This window comes from Oncorhynchus mykiss, chromosome 18 (assembly GCF_057628025.1).
Source record: "Oncorhynchus mykiss isolate SJ-2025 chromosome 18, ASM5762802v1, whole genome shotgun sequence".
NCBI lineage: Eukaryota > Metazoa > Chordata > Actinopteri > Salmoniformes > Salmonidae > Oncorhynchus > Oncorhynchus mykiss.
The window spans coordinates 54,759,501-54,780,176 of NC_143039.1; the positions used below are offsets into that span (position 1 = coordinate 54,759,501).

Sequence of the window (20,676 nt, forward strand, 5' to 3'; positions counted from 1 at the left end):
TGCATAAACATAGAATAGGTACTGCAATTACACTACTAACAATTCTTTACATTTCCCAAATGAGGTAACGTCTCAAACAGGTGCAAAGACAGAAGCCTATACACCTCAGGTCTAACAGTGGGATAGAGCCTGCTGCATAGCCCTGCTGCTGGACAAGGAAGGGTTAACAACAATCTCATTTCTTCTCAACCACTGCCGCACTTTACTTATGAATTGATTGTGGCGTCTTGCAGGGTTTAAACATAATCTAGTCTATTACTGCGGTCTGAGAAGACAGGGAGGACTAGGGGCCGCCTTCGAGGGTCTCCAGACCTAATCCCCATCTAAGATCACCCTCCCTTCACACCCTTCTTCCTCCCTCCACCCCCAGACCATATCACCCTTCCTTCACCCTCCTCTTCCTCCCTCCACCCCCAGACCATATTACCCTCCTCTTCCTCCCTCCACCCCCAGACCATATCACCCTTCCTCCACCCCCAGACCATATCACCCTTCCTTCACCCTCCTCTTCCAGACCATATCACCCTCCTCTTTCTCCCTCCACCTCCAGACCATATCACCCTCCTCTTCCTCCCTCCACCCCAGACCATATCACCCTTCCTCCACCCCCAGACCATATCACCCTTCCTTCACCCTCCTCTTCCTCCCTCCACCTCCAGACCATATCACCCTTCACCTCCAGACCATATCACCCTCCTCTTCCTCCCTTCACCTCCAGACCATATCACCCTCCTCTTCCTCCCTTCTCCTCAAGATCATATCACCCTCCTCTTCCTCCCTTCACCTCCAGACCATATCACCCTCCTCTTCCTCCCTTCACCTCCACACCATATCACCCTCCTCTTCCTCCCTTCACCTCCACACCATATCACCCTCCCTTCACCCTCCTCTACCTTTCAGAGCATGAATCTGTTCATGCATGTCATCTGGGAGAGAGACCATATGAAACCATGTATATTTTATTCATACAGTAAGATAATTAACATTTGAAAGGGTTTAAGCTTCCTGCTGCCTCCATTCAATGTGAACATCACCCTGCAATACACTGTTACCACTTTAAAAGCAATGGCTTTGCTGTAACTGGGCTAGGGAACGATGCCCAAGGGACTATGTAGTGACACAGGTAGCTAGTTTATGTGTGCAGGCATAAATACAAATGTATATTTATATATTATAAATACAAGCACAGTTCGAATCCCTGAACCGGCAAGGTGAAGAATCTGTCCATGAGCAAGGCACTTAACCCTAATTGTTCCAGTGTCACCGTTGACCATGGCTGAGCCTGGCCGTGACCTCACTCTCCAATGGTGTCTCAGGGGGAGTTGGGATATACAAAAATCCCATTTCCAATTTACACATATGTATACATTATTATTATTTTAACACACACATATGGGTGGCCTGTAGCGCTCTAACAGCCAGACCTACTTTACGGGTGTAATAACATGGTCCTAATGGAGGCAGTGCTCGGTGCAATGACCTCGGTGTTTAAATGATGCGATGCCTGGGACCAACAGCACACGATAACTACATTACATTGTGAGGGAGTCCATTTCAGCCCTGCTCTGAAATGCTGTGAATCATCTGATTGCTGTAAGTGTCGGTTCGTCTGAATATGTCGGGCTTGGAGAAAAACTAACACACACGGAGGAAGGGAGAGAGGGGCACGCACACGCACAGTAGCGTTGCGTCACGGGGGTGTGTAAGAAGAAAAGAGACTGACAACGACAATTCCCCTTTTCACTCACAGATGTATATCAAAATCTGATCATGCAATTATGTCTTCTGGTTCTGCCATCTTAGACCTACAAATGTTACCAATTCTAATTATACACATGTCCATATTTTCCTTTGATTATTCAACCAGCAGAGCAGAACACTTCATCTTAACCTGCACAGGAATGCATTAGAGAGAGCGAGCCAGAGAGAAAGAGGATGGGAATGGGGGACAAAAGAGAGCGAGAGCCAGAGAGAAAGAGGATGGGAATGGGGGACAAAAGAGAGCGAGAGCAAGAGAGAAAGAGGATGGGAATGGGGGACAAAAGAGAGCGAGAGCCAGAGAGAAAGAGGATGGGAATGGGGGACAAAAGAGAGCGAGAGCCAGAGAGAAAGAGGATGGGAATGGGGGACAAAAGAGAGCGAGCCAGAGAGAAATAGGGTGGGAATGGGGGACAAAAGAGAGCGAGAGCCAGAGAGAAAGAGAATGGGAATGGGGGACAAAAGAGAGCGAGAGCCAGAGAGAAAGAGGATGGGAATGGGGAACAAAAGAGAGCGAGCCAGAGAGAAATAGGGTGGGAATGGGGGACAAAAGAGAGCGAGAGCAAGAGAGAAAGAGGATGGGAATGGGGGACAAAAGAGAGCGAGCCAGAGAGAAAGCGGATGGGAATCAGGGACAAAAGAGAGAGAGAGAGCCAGAGAGAAAGAGGATGGGAATGGGGGACAAAAGAGAGCGAGAGCAAGAGAGAAAGAGGATGGGAATGGGGGACAAAAGAGAGCGAGAGCCAGAGAGAAAGAGGATGGGAATGGGGGACAAAAGAGAGCGAGAGCCAGAGAGAAAGAAGATGGGAATGGGGGACAAAAGAGAGCGAGAGCCAGAGAGAAAGAGGATGGGAATGGGGGACAAAAGAGAGCGAGCCAGAGAGAAATAGGGTGGGAATGGGGGACAAAAGAGAGCCAGAGAGAAAGAGGATGGGAATGGGGGACAAAAGAGAGCGAGAGCCAGAGAGAAAGAGGATGGGAATGGGGAACAAAAGAGAGCGAGCCAGAGAGAAATAGGGTGGGAATGGGGGACAAAAGAGAGCGAGAGACAGAGAGAAAGAGGATGGGAATGGGGGACAAAAGAGAGCGAGCCAGAGAGAAAGCGGATGGGAATCGGGACAAAAGAGAGAGAGAGAGCCAGAGAGAAAGAGGATGGGAATCGGGGACAAAAGAGAGAGAGAGAGAGAGAGAAAGAGGATGGGAATCGGGGACAAAAGAGAGAGAGCGAGAGAGAAAGAGGATGGGAATCAGGGACAAAAGAGAGAGAGCCAGAGAGAAAGAGGATGGGAATCGGGGACAAAAGAGAGAGAGAGCCAGAGAGAAAGAGGATGGGGGACAAAAGAGAGCGAGCCAGAGAGAAAGAGGATGGGAATGGGGGACAAAAGAGAGAGAGCCAGAGAGAAAGAAGATGGGAATGGGGGACAAAAGAGAGAGAGCCAGAGAGAAAGAGGATGGGAATGGGGGACAAAAGAGAGCGAGCCAGAGAGAAAGAGGATGGGGGACAAAAGAGAGAGAGCCAGAGAGAAAGAGGATGGGGGACAAAAGAGAGAGAGCCAGAGAGAAAGAGGATGGGAATGGGGGACAAAAGAGAGAGAGCCAGAGAGAAAGAGGATGGGAATGGGGGACAAAAGAGAGAGAGCCAGAGAGAAAGGGAATGGGAATGGGGGACAAAAGAGAGCGAGCGCCAGAGAGAAAGTATGGGAATGGGGGACAAAAGAGAGCGAGCCAGAGAGAAAGAGGATGGGGGACAAAAGAGAGCGAGCCAGAGAGAAAGAGGATGGGAATGGGGGACAAAAGAGAGCGAGCCAGAGAGAAAGAGGATGGGAATGGGGGACAAAAGACAGAGCCAGAGAGAAAGAGGATGGGAATGGGGGACAAAAGAGAGCGAGCCAGAGAGAAAGAGGATGGGGGACAAAAGAGAGAGAGCCAGAGAGAAAGAGGATGGGGGACAAAAGAGAGCGAGCCAGAGAGAAAGAGGATGGGAATGGGGGACAAAAGAGAGCGAGCCAGAGAGAAAGAGGATGGGAATGGGGGACAAAAGAGAGCGAGCCAGAGAGAAAGAGGATGGGAATGGGGGACAAAGGAGAGAGAGCCAGAGAGAAAGAGGATGGGAATGGGGGACAAAAGAGAGCGAGCCAGAGAGAAAGAGGATGGGGGACAAAAGAGAGAGAGCCAGAGAGAAAGAGGATGGGAATGGGGGACAAAAGAGAAAGAGCCAGAGAGAAAGGGAATGGGAATGGGGGACAAAAGAGAGCGAGCCAGAGAGAAAGAGGATGGGGGACAAAAGAGAGCGAGAGCCAGAGAGAAAGAGGATGGGGGACAAAAGAGAGCGAGCCAGAGAGAAAGAGGATGGGGGACAAAAGAGAGCGAGCCAGAGAGAAAGAGGATGGGAATGGGGGACAAAAGAGAGAGAGCCAGAGAGAAAGAGGATGGGAATGGGGGACAAAAGAGAGAGAGCCAGATAGAAAGAGGATGGGAATGGGGGACAAAAGAGAGCGAGCCAGAGAGAAAGAGGATGGGAATGGGGGACAAAAGAGAGCGAGCCAGAGAGAAAGAGGATGGGAATGGGGGACAAAAGAGAGCGAGCCAGAGAGAAAGAGGATGGGAATGGGGGACAAAAGAGAGCGAGACAGAGAGAAAGAGGATGGGAATGGGGGACAAAAGAGAGCGAGCCAGAGAGAAAGAGGATGGGAATGGGGGACAAAAGAGAGCGAGCCAGAGAGAAAGAGGATGGGAATGGGGGACAAAAGAGAGCGAGCCAGAGAGAAAGAGGATGGGAATGGGGGACAAAAGAGAGCGAGCCAGAGAGAAAGAGGATGGGAATGGGGGACAAAAGAGAGCGAGCCAGAGAGAAAGAGGATGGGAATGGAGGACAAAAGAGAGCGAGCCAGAGAGAAAGAGGATGGGAATGGGGGACAAAAGAGAGCGAGCCAGAGAGAAAGAGGATGGGAATGGGGGACAAAAGAGAGAGAGCCAGAGAGAAAGAGGATGGGAATGGGGGACAAAAGAGAGAGAGACAGAGAGAAAGAGGATGGGAATGGGGGACAAAAGAGAGAGAGCCAGAGAGAAAGGGAATGGGAATGGGGGACAAAAGAGAGCGAGCCAGAGAGAAAGAGGATGGGGGACAAAAGAGAGCGAGAGTCAGAGAGAAAGAGGATGGGGGACAAAAGAGAGCGAGCCAGAGAGAAAGAGGATGGGGGACAAAAGAGAGCGAGCCAGAGAGAAAGAGGATGGGAATGGGGGACAAAAGAGAGAGAGCCAGAGAGAAAGAGGATGGGAATGGGGGACAAAAGAGAGAGAGCCAGAGAGAAAGAGGATGGGAATGGGGGACAAAAGAGAGCGAGCCAGAGAGAAAGAGGATGGGAATGGGGGACAAAAGAGAGCGAGCCAGAGAGAAAGAGGATGGGAATGGGGGACAAAAGAGAGCGAGCCAGAGAGAAAGAGGATGGGAATGGGGGACAAAAGAGAGCGAGCCAGAGAGAAAGAGGATGGGAATGGGGGACAAAAGAGAGCGAGCCAGAGAGAAAGAGGATGGGAATGGGGACAAAAGAGAGAGAGCCAGAGAGAAAGGGAATGGGAATGGGGGACAAAAGAGAGCGAGCCAGAGAGAAAGAGGATGGGGGACAAAAGAGAGCGAGCCAGAGAGAAAGAGATTGAGGGACAAAAGAGAGCGAGAGCCAGAGAGAAAGAGGATGGGAATGGGGGACAAAAGAGAGAGAGCCAGAGAGAAAGATGATGGGTGACAAAAGAGAGCGAGCCAGAGAGAAAGAGGATGGGAATGGGGGACAAAAGAGAGCGAGCCAGAGAGAAAGAGGATGGGAATGGGGGACAAAAGAGAGCGAGCCAGAGAGAAAGAGGATGGGAATGGGGGACAAAAGAGAGCGAGCCAGAGAGAAAGAGGATGGGAATGGGGGACAAAAGAGAGCGAGCCAGAGAGAAAGAGGATGGGAATGGGGGACAAAAGAGAGCGAGCCAGAGAGAAAGAGGATGGGAATGGGGGACAAAAGAGAGCGAGCCAGAGAGATAGAGGATGGGAATGGGGGACAAAAGAGAGCGAGCCAGAGAGAAAGAGGATGGGAATGGGGGACAAAAGAGAGAGAGCCAGAGAGAAAGAGGATGGGAATGGGGGACAAAAGAGAGCGAGCCAGAGAGAAAGAGGATGGGAATGGGGGACAAAAGAGAGCGAGCCAGAGAGAAAGAGGATGGGAATGGGGGACAAAAGAGAGCGAGCCAGAGAGAAAGAGGATGGGAATGGGGGACAAAAGAGAGCGAGCCAGAGAGAAAGAGGATGGGAATCGGGGACAAAAGAGAGCGAGCCAGAGAGAAAGAGGATGGGAATGGGGGACAAAAGAGAGAGAGCCAGAGAGAAAGAGGATGGGAATGGGGGACAAAAGAGAGCGAGCCAGAGAGAAAGAGGATGGGAATGGGGGACAAAAGAGAGCGAGCCAGAGAGGAAGAGGATGGGAATGGGGGACAAAAGAGAGCGAGCCAGAGAGAAAGAGGATGGGAATGGGGGACAAAAGAGAGAGAGCCAGAGAGAAAGGGAATGGGAATGGGGGACAAAAGAGAGCGAGACAGAGAGAAAGAGGATGGGAATGGGGGACAAAAGAGAGAGAGAGAGCCAGAGAGAAAGAGGATGGGAATGGGGGACAAAAGAGAGCGAGCCAGAGAGAAAGAGGATGGGAATGGGGGACAAAAAGAGCGAGCCAGAGAGAAAGAGGATGGGAATGGGGGACAAAAGAGAGCGAGCCAGAGAGGAAGAGGATGGGAATGGGGGACAAAAGAGAGAGAGCCAGAGAGAAAGAGGATGGGAATGGGGGACAAAAGAGAGAGAGAGCCAGAGAGAAAGAGGATGGGAACGGGGGACAAAAGAGAGAGAGAGCCAGAGAGAAAGAGGATGGGAATGGGGGAAAAAAGAGAGCGAGAGCCAGAGAGAAAGAGGATGGGAATGGGGGACAAAAGAGAGCGAGAGCCAGAGAGAAAGAGGATGGGAATGGGGGACAAAAGAGAGCGAGCCAGAGAGAAAGAGGATGGGAATGGGGGACAAAAGAGAGCGAGCCAGAGAGAAAGAGGATGGGAGAGGGGGACAAAAGAGAGCGAGAGCCAGAGAGAAAGAGGATGGGAATGGGGGACAAAAGAGAGCGAGAGCAAGAGAGAAAGAGGATGGGAATGGGGGACAAAAGAGAGCGAGCCAGAGAGAAAGAGGATGGGAATGGGGGACAAAAGAGAGCGAGAGCAAGAGATTAAGAGGATGGGAATGGGGGACAAAAGAGAGCGAGAGCAAGAGATTAAGAGGATGGGAATGGGGGACAAAAGAGAGAGAGAGCCAGAGAGAAAGAGGATGGGAACGGGGGACAAAAGAGAGAGAGAGCCAGAGAGAAAGAGGATGGGAATGGGGGAAAAAAGAGAGCGAGAGCCAGAGAGAAAGAGGATGGGAATGGGGGACAAAAGAGAGCGAGAGCCAGAGAGAAAGAGGATGGGAATGGGGGACAAAAGAGAGCGAGCCAGAGAGAAAGAGGATGGGAATGGGGGACAAAAGAGAGCGAGCCAGAGAGAAAGAGGATGGGAATGGGGGACAAAAGAGAGCGAGAGCCAGAGAGAAAGAGGATGGGAATGGGGGACAAAAGAGAGCGAAAGCAAGAGAGAAAGAGGATGGGAATGGGGGACAAAAGAGAGCGAGCCAGAGAGAAAGAGGATGGGAATGGGGGACAAAAGAGAGCGAGAGCAAGAGATTAAGAGGATGGGAATGGGGGACAAAAGAGAGCGAGAGCAAGAGATTAAGAGGATGGGAATGGGGGACAAAAGAGAGCGAGAGCCAGAGAGAAAGAGGATGGGAATGGGGGACAAAAGAGAGAGAGAGCCAGAGAGAAAGAGGATGGGAATGGGGGACAAAAGAGAGAGAGAGCAAGAGAGAAAGAGGATGGGAATGGGGGACAAAAGAGAGCGAGAGCCAGAGAGAAAGAGGATGGGAATGGGGGACAAAAGAGAGAGAGAGCAAGAGAGAAAGATGATGGGAATGGGGGACAAAAGAGAGAGAGCCAGAGAGAAAGAGGATGGGAATCAGGGACAAAAGAGAGCGAGCCAGAGAGAAAGAGGATGGGAATGGGGGACAAAAGAGAGCGAGAGCCAGAGAGAAAGAGGATGGGAATGGGGGACAAAAGAGAGCGAGAGCCAGAGAGAAAGAGGATGGGAATGGGGGACAAAAGAGAGCGAGAGCCAGAGAGAAAGAGGATGGGAATGGGGGACAAAAGAGAGCGAGAGCCAGAGAGAAAGAGGATGGGAATGGGGGACAAAAGAGAGAGAGCCAGAGAGAAAGAGGATGGGAATGGGGGACAAAAGAGAGAGAGCCAGAGAGAAAGAGGATGGGAATGGGGGACAAAAGAGAGTGAGAGCAAGAGAGAAAGAGGATGGGAATGGGGGACAAAAGAGAACGAGAGCAAGAGAGAAAGAGGATGGGAATGGGGGACAAAAGAGAGAGAGCCAGAGAGAAAGAGGATGGGAATGGGGGACAAAAGAGAGCGAGCCAGAGAGAAAGAGGATGGGAATGGGGGACAAAAGAGAGAGAGCCAGAGAGAAAGAGGATGGGAATGGGGGACAAAAGAGAGCGAGAGCCAGAGAGAAAGAGGATGGGAATGGGGGACAAAAGAGAGAGAGCCAGAGAGAAAGAGGATGGGAATGGGGGACAAAAGAGAGTGAGCCAGAGAGAAAGAGGATGGGAATGGGGGACAAAAGAGAGCGAGCCAGAGAGAAAGAGGATGGGAATGGGGGACAAAAGAGAGCGAGCCAGAGAGAAAGAGGATGGGAATGGGGGACAAAAGAGAGAGAGAGCCAGAGAGAAAGAGGATGGGAATGGGGGACAAAAGAGAGAGAGCCAGAGAGAAAGAGGATGGGAATGGGGGACAAAAGAGAGCGAGAGCCAGAGAGAAAGAGGATGGGAATGGGGGACAAAAGAGAGCAAGCCAGAGAGAAAGAGGATGGGAATGGGGGACAAAAGAGAGCGAGACAGAGAGAAAGAGGATGGGAATGGGGGACAAAAGAGAGAGAGAGCCAGAGAGAAAGAGGATGGGAATGGGGGACAAAAGAGAGCGAGAGCCAGAGAGAAAGAGGATGGGAATGGGGGACAAAAGAGAGAGAGCCAGAGAGAAAGAGGATGGGAATGGGGGACAAAAGAGAGAGAGCCAGAGAGAAAGAGGATGGGAATGGGGGACAAAAGAGAGTGAGAGCAAGAGAGAAAGAGGATGGGAATGGGGGACAAAAGAGAACGAGAGCAAGAGAGAAAGAGGATGGGAATGGGGGACAAAAGAGAGAGAGCCAGAGAGAAAGAGGATGGGAATGGGGGACAAAAGAGAGCGAGCCAGAGAGAAAGAGGATGGGAATGGGGGACAAAAGAGAGAGAGCCAGAGAGAAAGAGGATGGGAATGGGGGACAAAAGAGAGCGAGAGCCAGAGAGAAAGAGGATGGGAATGGGGGACAAAAGAGAGAGAGCCAGAGAGAAAGAGGATGGGAATGGGGGACAAAAGAGAGTGAGCCAGAGAGAAAGAGGATGGGAATGGGGGACAAAAGAGAGCGAGCCAGAGAGAAAGAGGATGGGAATGGGGGACAAAAGAGAGCGAGCCAGAGAGAAAGAGGATGGGAATGGGGGACAAAAGAGAGAGAGAGCCAGAGAGAAAGAGGATGGGAATGGGGGACAAAAGAGAGAGAGCCAGAGAGAAAGAGGATGGGAATGGGGGACAAAAGAGAGCGAGAGCCAGAGAGAAAGAGGATGGGAATGGGGGACAAAAGAGAGCAAGCCAGAGAGAAAGAGGATGGGAATGGGGGACAAAAGAGAGCGAGACAGAGAGAAAGAGGATGGGAATGGGGGACAAAAGAGAGAGAGAGCCAGAGAGAAAGAGGATGGGAATGGGGGACAAAAGAGAGCAAGCCAGAGAGAAAGAGGATGGGAATGGGGGACAAAAGAGAGCAAGCCAGAGAGAAAGAGGATGGGAATGGGGGACAAAAGAGAGAGAGAGCCAGAGAGAAAGAGGATGGGAATGGGGGACAAAAGAGAGAGAGCCAGAGAGAAAGATGATGGGGGACAAAAGAGAGCGAGCCAGAGAGAAAGAGGATGGGAATGGGGGACAAAAGAGAGCGAGCCAGAGAGAAAGAGGATGGGAATGGGGGACAAAAGAGAGCGAGCCAGAGAGAAATAGGATGGGAATGGGGGACAAAAGAGAGCGAGCCAGAGAGAAAGAGGATGGGAATGGGGGACAAAAGAGAGCGAGCCAGAGAGAAAGAGGATGGGAATGGGGGACAAAAGAGAGCGAGCCAGAGAGAAAGAGGATGGGAATGGGGGACAAAAGAGAGCGAGAGCCAGAGAGAAAGAGGATGGGAATGGGGGACAAAAGAGAGAGAGCCAGAGAGAAAGAGGATGGGAATGGGGGACAAAAGAGAGAGAGCCAGAGAGAAAGAGGATGGGAATGGGGGACAAAAGAGAGTGAGAGCAAGAGAGAAAGAGGATGGGAATGGGGGACAAAAGAGAACGAGAGCAAGAGAGAAAGAGGATGGGAATGGGGGACAAAAGAGAGAGAGCCAGAGAGAAAGAGGATGGGAATGGGGGACAAAAGAGAGCGAGCCAGAGAGAAAGAGGATGGGAATGGGGGACAAAAGAGAGAGAGCCAGAGAGAAAGAGGATGGGAATGGGGGACAAAAGAGAGCGAGAGCCAGAGAGAAAGAGGATGGGAATGGGGGACAAAAGAGAGAGAGCCAGAGAGAAAGAGGATGGGAATGGGGGACAAAAGAGAGTGAGCCAGAGAGAAAGAGGATGGGAATGGGGGACAAAAGAGAGCGAGCCAGAGAGAAAGAGGATGGGAATGGGGGACAAAAGAGAGCGAGCCAGAGAGAAAGAGGATGGGAATGGGGGACAAAAGAGAGAGAGAGCCAGAGAGAAAGAGGATGGGAATGGGGGACAAAAGAGAGAGAGCCAGAGAGAAAGAGGATGGGAATGGGGGACAAAAGAGAGCGAGAGCCAGAGAGAAAGAGGATGGGAATGGGGGACAAAAGAGAGCAAGCCAGAGAGAAAGAGGATGGGAATGGGGGACAAAAGAGAGCGAGACAGAGAGAAAGAGGATGGGAATGGGGGACAAAAGAGAGAGAGAGCCAGAGAGAAAGAGGATGGGAATGGGGGACAAAAGAGAGCAAGCCAGAGAGAAAGAGGATGGGAATGGGGGACAAAAGAGAGCAAGCCAGAGAGAAAGAGGATGGGAATGGGGGACAAAAGAGAGAGAGAGCCAGAGAGAAAGAGGATGGGAATGGGGGACAAAAGAGAGAGAGCCAGAGAGAAAGATGATGGGGGACAAAAGAGAGCGAGCCAGAGAGAAAGAGGATGGGAATGGGGGACAAAAGAGAGCGAGCCAGAGAGAAAGAGGATGGGAATGGGGGACAAAAGAGAGCGAGCCAGAGAGAAATAGGATGGGAATGGGGGACAAAAGAGAGCGAGCCAGAGAGAAAGAGGATGGGAATGGGGGACAAAAGAGAGCGAGCCAGAGAGAAAGAGGATGGGAATGGGGGACAAAAGAGAGCGAGCCAGAGAGAAAGAGGATGGGAATGGGGGACAAAAGAGAGAGAGAGCCAGAGAGAAAGAGGATGGGAATGGGGGACAAAAGAGAGCGAGCCAGAGAGGAAGAGGATGGGAATGGGGGACAAAAGAGAGCGAGCCAGAGAGAAAGAGGATGGGAATGGGGGACAAAAGAGAGCGAGCCAGAGAGGAAGAGGATGGGAATGGGGGACAAAAGAGAGCGAGCCAGAGAGAAAGAGGATGGGAATGGGGGACAAAAGAGAGCAAGCAGCAGCAAGAGAAGATAAGTGTTTCTATCAAAGTGTTTCTGCTGCCGCTTTAACAGTCAGTGACTGCACTGGGGTGAGGCTGAGAGGAAAATAGAAAAATCAGCAGTGTGTGTGTGTGACTGAGTGTGTGTGACAGTGTGTGTGTGTGTGTGTGTGTGTGTGTGTGTGTGTGTGTGTGTGTCTGTGTGACTGAGCGTGTGTGTGCGCCTGAGCGAATGTGTGCTACAGTGTGTGTGCGACAGTGCGTGTGTGTGCGACTGAGCCCAGGGTTCTATTTTTAGCTCACATGCTTGAGCTCATGTGCTGACAGTGAGGCGGGCGGTACGGAGGCGGGCGGTGTGGAGGCGGGCGAGAGCAAGACGCTATTTTTAGACTGCATGCGGCTGACTCCCCGTAACCCCCGGTTACCAGCAGCCTCAGGGCCGACTCCATCTCCATCAATACCGGCCCTGCTGTATTGATGTATTGATGGCCCAGCACCTCCATCAGACGGGCAGCTGTAGAAACAGATCTATACGAACAATTACAGTATGGATATACAGCATGGACAGCATGCTATCTAAATTCAGTCAACGCAGAGTTTGCAGACAGGGGTTTTCTCTACGTAGACAAACAAAGCTTTGAGAACACACTGTTGGATGTGGAAATGATACGCTTCATTAGTGAATTATCTAGTAGGTTGGTATATCTCATGATAAAACATCTGTTTCAACTAGTGGAGATTATAGCTGTGAATGAATTGGATTAGAGGAAAACACAGGATGTTGCCTGGCCTGAGGGTTTCAACTGTTTACAAGTTTCAGAAGACAAAGCAAATAGAATACTATGATTCTGAATGTGTTGATATTACAGCACTACATTTTCTCAACTTACTTACATTTTGATGCTGTCACACACCATACACACACACACACACAAATACACACACACACACACAAATAACACACACACACACGCACAAATCACACACAAATAACACACACACACAAATAACACACATACAAATACACACACAAATAACACATACAAATACACACACAAATACACACAAACAAATAACACACATACAAATACACACACAAATACACACAAACAAATAACACACACACACACAAATACACACACACACACAAATAGCACACACCCAAATACACACATACAAATACACGCACACACAAACACACACAAATACACACACAAATAACACACACCCACAAGTGAGCAGGGATCTTGATGGTCCCACACCTAAAACCACTCCTTGTCCCCATGGGGGCTAGTTCGGGAAGGTGGGAGCCTCTATAAAAATACCAGTACATTTCCATAATGATGGAGCCATTTTCCAAAAGGAAGGAAGGAGAGGGGAAAAACATTTATCCTCACAGCAGATTCACACAGCATCACCGAGGCCTTTTTACCCCCTGGATGTGAAGTGAACCTTCCTCAGTAGGAAGTGAACCTCAGAACATTCAGGTCTCATCTCTGTCGCAGAGGAAGCGCCAAAAGCCTGCACGCACGCACACACAAACCACGGCCCCCATCTCCTCAGCAGACAGATATTACAGAGCATCGTAAGGAAATGGTCGAATAATATTCTCTGCCTTCTTGTAAGACACATAGGAGATTGGATAAGTGGTCACCATGGAAACCATATGTGTGTGACACACACGTATTGGTGCCGATAGGCATGTGTAAACAGAAAGAGGTCTGACTGAGTGTGTGTGGGTAAAGTGAGAAACGCTGCAGTCACCCCTTGCTGGGGTGCCAGAGGAGGTCTCTTTCTCGCTCTCTCTACGCTGTGTCACACATGCGGACACCCCCTGACCAAAGCCCTCTAGGAGACACAGCTGAAGAGGGGAGGGGTTGCCTGAGAGGGGTGTGTCGACCAGAAGCCGCCACTGGATCAACTGGATGATCCAGGACACATCCAGGCTGCCATGCCACGTGTCTGACTAAAGATAGTCACAGTATGCAGATGCTGGCAAAACGATCTTGTCTTTAATGAAAAAAGGCCAAAACATAGGCTGATAATAATACAATTGCAAACGAGCCTAGTGTCTTTTAAACAACCTCACCAGCCAGTAGCTGGGGAAAGATTCATTTCAGATTGCTGTGCAATGGGCTGTTGTTTCAAAGTTCTCCATCACCCATGTCTGGATACAGGCTGGGCGGATCAAAATGGGCCGCCACCACCACCACCACCACCACAGAGCTGGAAGACCAAAACCTCAGCAGAAACCTGTGAATCAAACAGTGGCTTCAGGCCACGCAGGAAATACCAGCAGCCTGCAGCATGTACGGAGCAAAGGAACGGGGACGATGACAAGGCTGGGTTTAAAAGGAAGGCTTCATCACCACACAAGGAGACGCTCCCGTCATGGATGTTCACCCTGAGCTTTCGTTCACACAGAACAGACAGACAAACAGACATATAAAAAGAGGACATCCCTCAGGGATTCTCTCTGTCTGGAAGTCAGAGCTTAAACTGATACACTTCAGGCACTTAAAATAGCACACGCACAAAAATACACTCGCACACACACAAGGAAGTCAATGTGGAGAACAACAGCCATGGCTGTTGGCTCTGGTCCATTTGTCTTCGAGTTTCCTAGGGCTTAGGGAACACTTTTCTCACAGTAGCTTGTTTGGAAGCTGACAGATATACACCCAGTGGCCAGTTTATTAGGTACACTCCCTTGTTCACGAAAATGATTTGCACCTACAGACAGTGAGTCACCACGGCTTGCTATATAAAGCAGGCAGACAGGCATCCAGTTACTGTTTGATTGAACGTTAGAATGGGCAAAACAAGTGACCTGGGCAACTTGGAGCATGGTATGATCGTCGGTGCCAGGCGCGCCAGTTCCAGTATCTCAGAAATGACTGGCACCCTGGGCTTTTCAAGCACGACGATGTCTAGGGTTTACTGAGAATGATGTGGCAAACAAAAACATCCAGTCAGCGGCAGTCCTGTGGGCGAAAACAGTTGATGTTGATGAGAGGTCGAAAGAGAATGGCAAGAATCGTACAAGCTAACAGACGGGCCACAAACAGACAAATAACGGCGCAGTACAACAGTGGTGTGCAGAACAGCATCTCGGAACGCACAACTCGTCGATTTATTGCAGCAGACGACCACACCGGGTTCCACTCCTATCAGCTAAAAACAAGAAGAAGCTGCTCCAGCGACCACGCAATCACCAACACTGAGGAGTGGAAAAACATCGCCTGGTCTGTTGCGTCATGCTGATGGCATTGCGTTGTGTCATGCTGAGTCACTGTTGCGTCACGTTGATGGCATTGCGTTGCGTCACGCCGAGTCACTGTTGCGTCACGCCGAGTCACTGTTGCGTCACGCCGAGTCACTGTTGCGTCACGCCGAGTCACTGTTGCGTCACGCGAGTCACTGTTGCGTCACGCGAGTCACTGTTGCGTCACGCCGAGTCACTGTTGCGTCATGCTGAGTCCGGATTTGGAGTAAGCAGCATGAGTCCATGGGCCCCATCCTGCCTGGTGTCAACAGTACATGCTGGTAGCGGTGGTGTAATGGTATGGAGAATGTTTTCCTGGCACACGTTAGGTCCCTTGATACCAATTGAGCAAGAATTTCCAGAAGAATTCTGGCTGTTCTGGTACACGGTTCTAGATTGGTGTACCTAATAAACTGGAGTGTATTTCGCTTTCTGTTCATCAACAAGTATGTCACTCGTCCCCGCTACATTGGCTTACTTAGCTTTATTCAGGTCTGCATAAAGGTTCTCTCATTTTAATTGTGGGATATGGTCCCTTGAGGTCTCATGCTGTGAATTTCATTAAAGTCATGAATAATACTGTAACAGCCCTATACAAATCAAGACAAAGATGAACTTAAACACCAAAGGGGTCAATGAATTTTGGAGAGCACAAAGACAAAACAACCAAACTAAAATAGAGACAAGTCCTGCTCTCTCTATTCTCCCTATACCCCACGGTGAAAACCTCATACAAAAGCATGTCTGGTTGAAGAGGCAGACAGAGGTCTGTGTTCGAGCTTTCTAGGGCTTCCAAACATCAGAGGGGCCATTCTCATTCATATCGCTGGCTCCTCTCATCTGTCTTTCAGCAGTAATGAACAGGAGCGAGGGTTAAAGATCTAGGAGGAGGCTGAGCGTTGAAAGATGGGAGAACATGAAAGCAACCAAACCTCTTTCTTCCTGCCATGAACGAGCAGCGTCATATTTCTGCAAATTAAAATCCCCAGTGTAGCTTTAAAATAATAGAATAGCACTATATAAACTATATAAACAGAGAGGGTTCTTGTTAATTACTCCTCCTCTGCATCCACATGCCATATGCATTGTTGTATTAATGCAAATAACATTTCCCAGCTTAACTTTAAACTAATACAATAGCACTATATAAACAGATAGGGTTTTTGTTAATAACGCAATATATACAGACGGAATAATTGTTTTAAAAAAAAGTTAATAAACTGCATAAAAGATTATTTGGACAATTTCCCTTCTTAATATCTTATAGAATCCAGGGCTTAAGTTCACTGGGAGTGTTTTCCTGTTCTAATGTAAGGAAGCTCAGGCGGGATTCAGAGGTATTTGTCTCCACCGCAGCTGTAATACCAGCGATTAAAAATGAACCGCTGACCTGCCTGTGCACTGGCTCACGTGCACACTCTTAATTAAAACGATTTAAAAGATAACACAACCGCTTTAAAAAGACGTCTCTGAATGCAGTTGGTGCATCATTCCTAACCTAACGTGTTATCATTTTACCAATAGACGAGAGAACAAGGAGCTCCAAAGTCTTACTGTCACTTCCCTGGAAAAATTAGGAGACCTCCCTACATCTTTTGAGCAGCAAAATGGACCTAACTTATGAACCAGCCGTGTAGAGTATAAGAAAGACAAACATTCACAGGCTAAAAGGAAACAAAGTGGAGACAGCTACAGTGCCTTGCGAAAGTATTCGGCCCCCTTGAACTTTGCGACCTTTTGCCACATTTCAGGCTTCAAACATAAAGATATAAAACTGTATTTTTTTGTGAATAATCAACAACAAGTGGGACACAATCATGAAGTGGAACGACATTTATTGGATATTTCAAACTTTTTTAACAAATCAAAAACTGAAAAATTGGGCGTGCAAAATTATTCAGCCCCCTTAAGTTAATACTTTGTAGCACCACCTTTTGCTGCGATTACAGCTGTAAGTCGCTTGGGGTATGTCTCTATCAGTTTTGCACATCGAGAGACTGAAATTTTTTCCCATTCCTCCTTGCAAAACAGCTCGAGCTCAGTGAGGTTGGATGGAGAGCATTTGTGAACAGCAGTTTTCAGTTCTTTCCACAGATTCTCGATTGGATTCAGGTCTGGACTTTGACTTGGCCATTCTAACACCTGGATATGTTTATTTTTGAACCATTCCATTGTAGATTTTGCTTTATGTTTTGGATCATTGTCTTGTTGGAAGACAAATCTCCGTCCCAGTCTCAGGTCTTTTGCAGACTCCATCAGGTTTTCTTCCAGAATGGTCCTGTATTTGGCTCCATCCATCTTCCCATCAATTTTAACCATCTTCCCTGTCCCTGCTGAAGAAAAGCAGGCCCAAACCATGATGCTGCCACCACCATATTTGACAGTGGGGATGGTGTGTTCAGGGTCTTGCTTTTACGCCAAACATAACGTTTTGCATTGTTGCCAAAAAGTTCCATTTTGGTTTCATCTGACCAGAGCACCTTCTTCCACATGTTTGGTGTGTCTCCCAGGTGGCTTGTGGCAAACTTTAAACAACACTTTTTATGGCTATCTTTAAGAAATGGCTTTCTTCTTGCCACTCTTCCATAAAGGCCAGATTTGTGCAATATACGACTGATTGTTGTCCTATGGACAGAGTCTCCCACCTCAGCTGTAGATCTCTGCAGTTCATCCAGAGTGATCATGGGCCTCTTGGCTGCATCTTTGATCAGTCTTCTCCTTGTATGAGCTGAAAGTTTAGAGGGACGGCCAGGTCTTGGTAGATTTGCAGTGGTCTGATACTCCTTCCATTTCAATATTATCGCTTGCACAGTGCTCCTTGGGCTGTTTAAAGCTTGGGAAATCTTTTTGTATCCAAATCCGGATTTAAACTTCTTCACAACAGTATCTCGGACCTGCCTGGTGTGTTCCTTGTTCTTCATGATGCTCTCTGCGCTTTTAACGGACCTCTGAGACTATCACAGTGCAGGTGCATTTATACGGAGACTTGATTACACACAGGTGGATTGTATTTATCATCATTAGTCATTTAGGTCAACATTGGATCATTCAGAGATCCTCACTGAACTTCTGGAGAGAGTTTGCTGCACTGAAAGTAGGGGCTGAATAATTTTGCACGCCCAATTCTTCAGTTTTTGATTTGTTAAAAAAGTTTGAAATATCCAATAAATGTCGTTCCACTTCATGATTGTGTCCCACTTGTTGTTGATTCTTCACAAAAACATACAGTTTTATATCTTTATGTTTGAAGCCTGAAATGTGGCAAAAGGTCGCAAAGTTCAAGGGGGCCGAATACTTTCGCAAGGCACTGTATATGCTAATCATTTGTAGAACTGTCCTAAAAGCTACATTGTCCAATAGTCGGTGGCAGGTAGGTAGCCTAGTGTTGGGCTCAGTAACCGAAAGGCTGCTAGATCGAATCCCCGAGCTGATCAGGTAAAAATCTGTCGTTCTGCCCCTGAACAAGGCAGTTAACCCACTGTTCCCAGGCCATCATTGTAAATAAGAATGTGTTCTTAACTGACTTGCCTAGTTAAATAAAGGTTAAATAAAGATTAAATAAAAGTTAAATAAAATAAAGTCCTAGAGAAGGATATTCTGAAAAGAACAACCCCCCACACCACCCCATGTTCTCTCCCATACAGGAAGTAAGAGAGCATTCCTCTCCGGTAGAGTAGGGCTTGTTGTGGGGCACCCATGTGGTGTTCCCCACACACGCACACTTCCCCACCTGTACTCATCGCAGGAGGAGGACGCTGCTCAGAGATAGCTGTGACAGGAATCAGAATTCGGTAATGTTCAGAGGGTTAACTGGCGGTATGAGGAAGAGAGGAGAGGAATGGAGACAGGGAGAGAGGCACGGTTCAGAGATAGGGAGGGGAAGGGGAAAGGGAGGGCAAGGAAGCGACAGTGTCAGAATAATCCAATGTCAAGACGTACAGTAGCTCACTGTAAACAAACTTCCAACATGTCTTCATCAATGTAGAATGAATGTGCGTTTAGAGATGCAGCTAGCTACTGATGGAGCTCCTCGCTTAGTGTTCAAAGCCAACCTTGTCTCATACTAAAATCCAGTGAAATGAGCAGCTTCATAGAGAGTTTAGGTTAGTACAGGGATTGTTCATTTCATGCATTTTCCAGGTCTTATGTGGGCTTGTATGATACCTGGGGTCAAAGCTCGACTGGCAGTCCGGCTTACAGGGTAAGGAAACCAATGTCATTTTGTAATTTGGGTGAACTATCCCTTTAAAGGGCTGCTCCAGAAGCTGTCATTATTGACCCCAGTAAAAACAGCACAAATGGGATCAGAGGGATGTCAACAATGGACCTAACTACAATGGTTAGGTCGACAAGGCAGAGTTGACCCGTCGGAACTAATCCATTCCTAGCCATTAGAGTCTCATAAGCCCAACTACAGGCTATAAGAAACCAGTTGAACACACGTGAAGACAGAAAATACACTGCAGGCGACATACATCACATAATCACACAACACAGGCTTGGTCAGTGTACATCGTTCGCTCATATGACTCTGACTGGTTGGATTTGTGTTTGTGTTCATATCCGTAAATTAATTTATGTGCTCATGTTCATAAGAGAAACCTGGCACACAATATGTGTACATTTAATACATAGAATGGAGTAGAATGTCATCCACTGACTCCCTTTGAATGGGCAGGTTAAAGGTCACATACCTCTGACACTCTGAGGCGTGCAGCACCAGGTCCTGGTTGTTGTTGGCGCTGACCGTCAGCTCATGTTCTGTTGAATTGAACACGTCCAGCAGCAGGTGGCACTGACGGGTTCTGGGGAGAAAGATAGAACCGGGTCTTCACATCAGAATCTCCAAAATGTAACAGCCACAGGACAACTTTGTTTGGACGTCTTAAAGAACCATTTGCCGAAACTGAAGGGGTGTAGCTAGCTAACGACCTCCTTTTCCACTTGGAAAAAAACAGTGGACAGACTTGTTAGCTACATTAGCTAGGAATCTGCCTCCCGAAAATACATTCTCCCAAGTGGGTGTGACTCCTACACTCCCGTATATATATATATATATAATCCCAGCCCCCGCAGGAGGCCTTTTGCCAGGCCGTCATTGTAAATAAGAATTGCCTAGTTAAATAAAGTTTAAATAGCATCTTAAAAAATAAAGAACCACACACAGACGGGTTCAAGGGAAATAAATAGAACCGGGTTAGAACCAACCACAGGTACACACACTGACGGGTACTGGGGAGAGAGTGAGCAGATGTTTTTAACTTCAAATAATAAAACATCAAGCGTGTAATTGTGAGCAAGTGTCCTGCCTACTCTCTTCAAATTGAAAAGCTACCATACACAGACCACACCGTTTGCTAACCTAAAACCTACACAAGATGGAAAAATCATTCTATAATTATACTGATATTATGTTGACAAATTAATTTATTGATGTATCTGATGTGAAATTTAAAGGTCAGTTCAGTGATCACAACACCAAGGTTATCTCTGAGCTATGACTGTGAGGAGAATTTAGAGTTTAGAATTCAGAGACCGAAACGGAGACAAATAGTTGGCTGCCTTGAATCATTTATTCACATCTTAGATCTTTAGAAGCCCAGTCAGTCAGTCTCCCGGGTAGATACTTGTTGAAATGGTTCACTTTTAAAACATTTCTACCTCTGGTACAGCGCCAACGTCTGCGATGTGCAAGTTGCCACATTATAAACTTTGTCCAGATGACTTCCTGATCGTTTTTGCTATTAAGCTACTGCTGTGGTGACTGTTTCCACAGCCCTGTTCTACGGCGCTGTCTCCTGATTGGCTAAGCTGCTGTGTCGGTGCTTCCTGATTGATGGTTCAGCTA

The 20,676-nt window shown here is 48.3% G+C and overlaps 1 protein-coding gene across 2 annotated transcripts in view; it reads right to left on the reverse strand.

Moving 5' to 3' along the window:
- trappc9 (trafficking protein particle complex 9) overlaps positions 1-20,676 on the reverse strand; it is a 298,859-nt gene that overhangs the window by 105,579 nt on the left and 172,604 nt on the right. For both annotated transcript variants that reach the window (XM_036952949.2, XM_090208801.1), the window contains one exon: positions 19,523-19,633. In XM_036952949.2, coding sequence (XP_036808844.2) covers positions 19,523-19,633 — 111 coding nt within the window. The remainder of the gene's footprint in view (positions 1-19,522; positions 19,634-20,676) is intronic.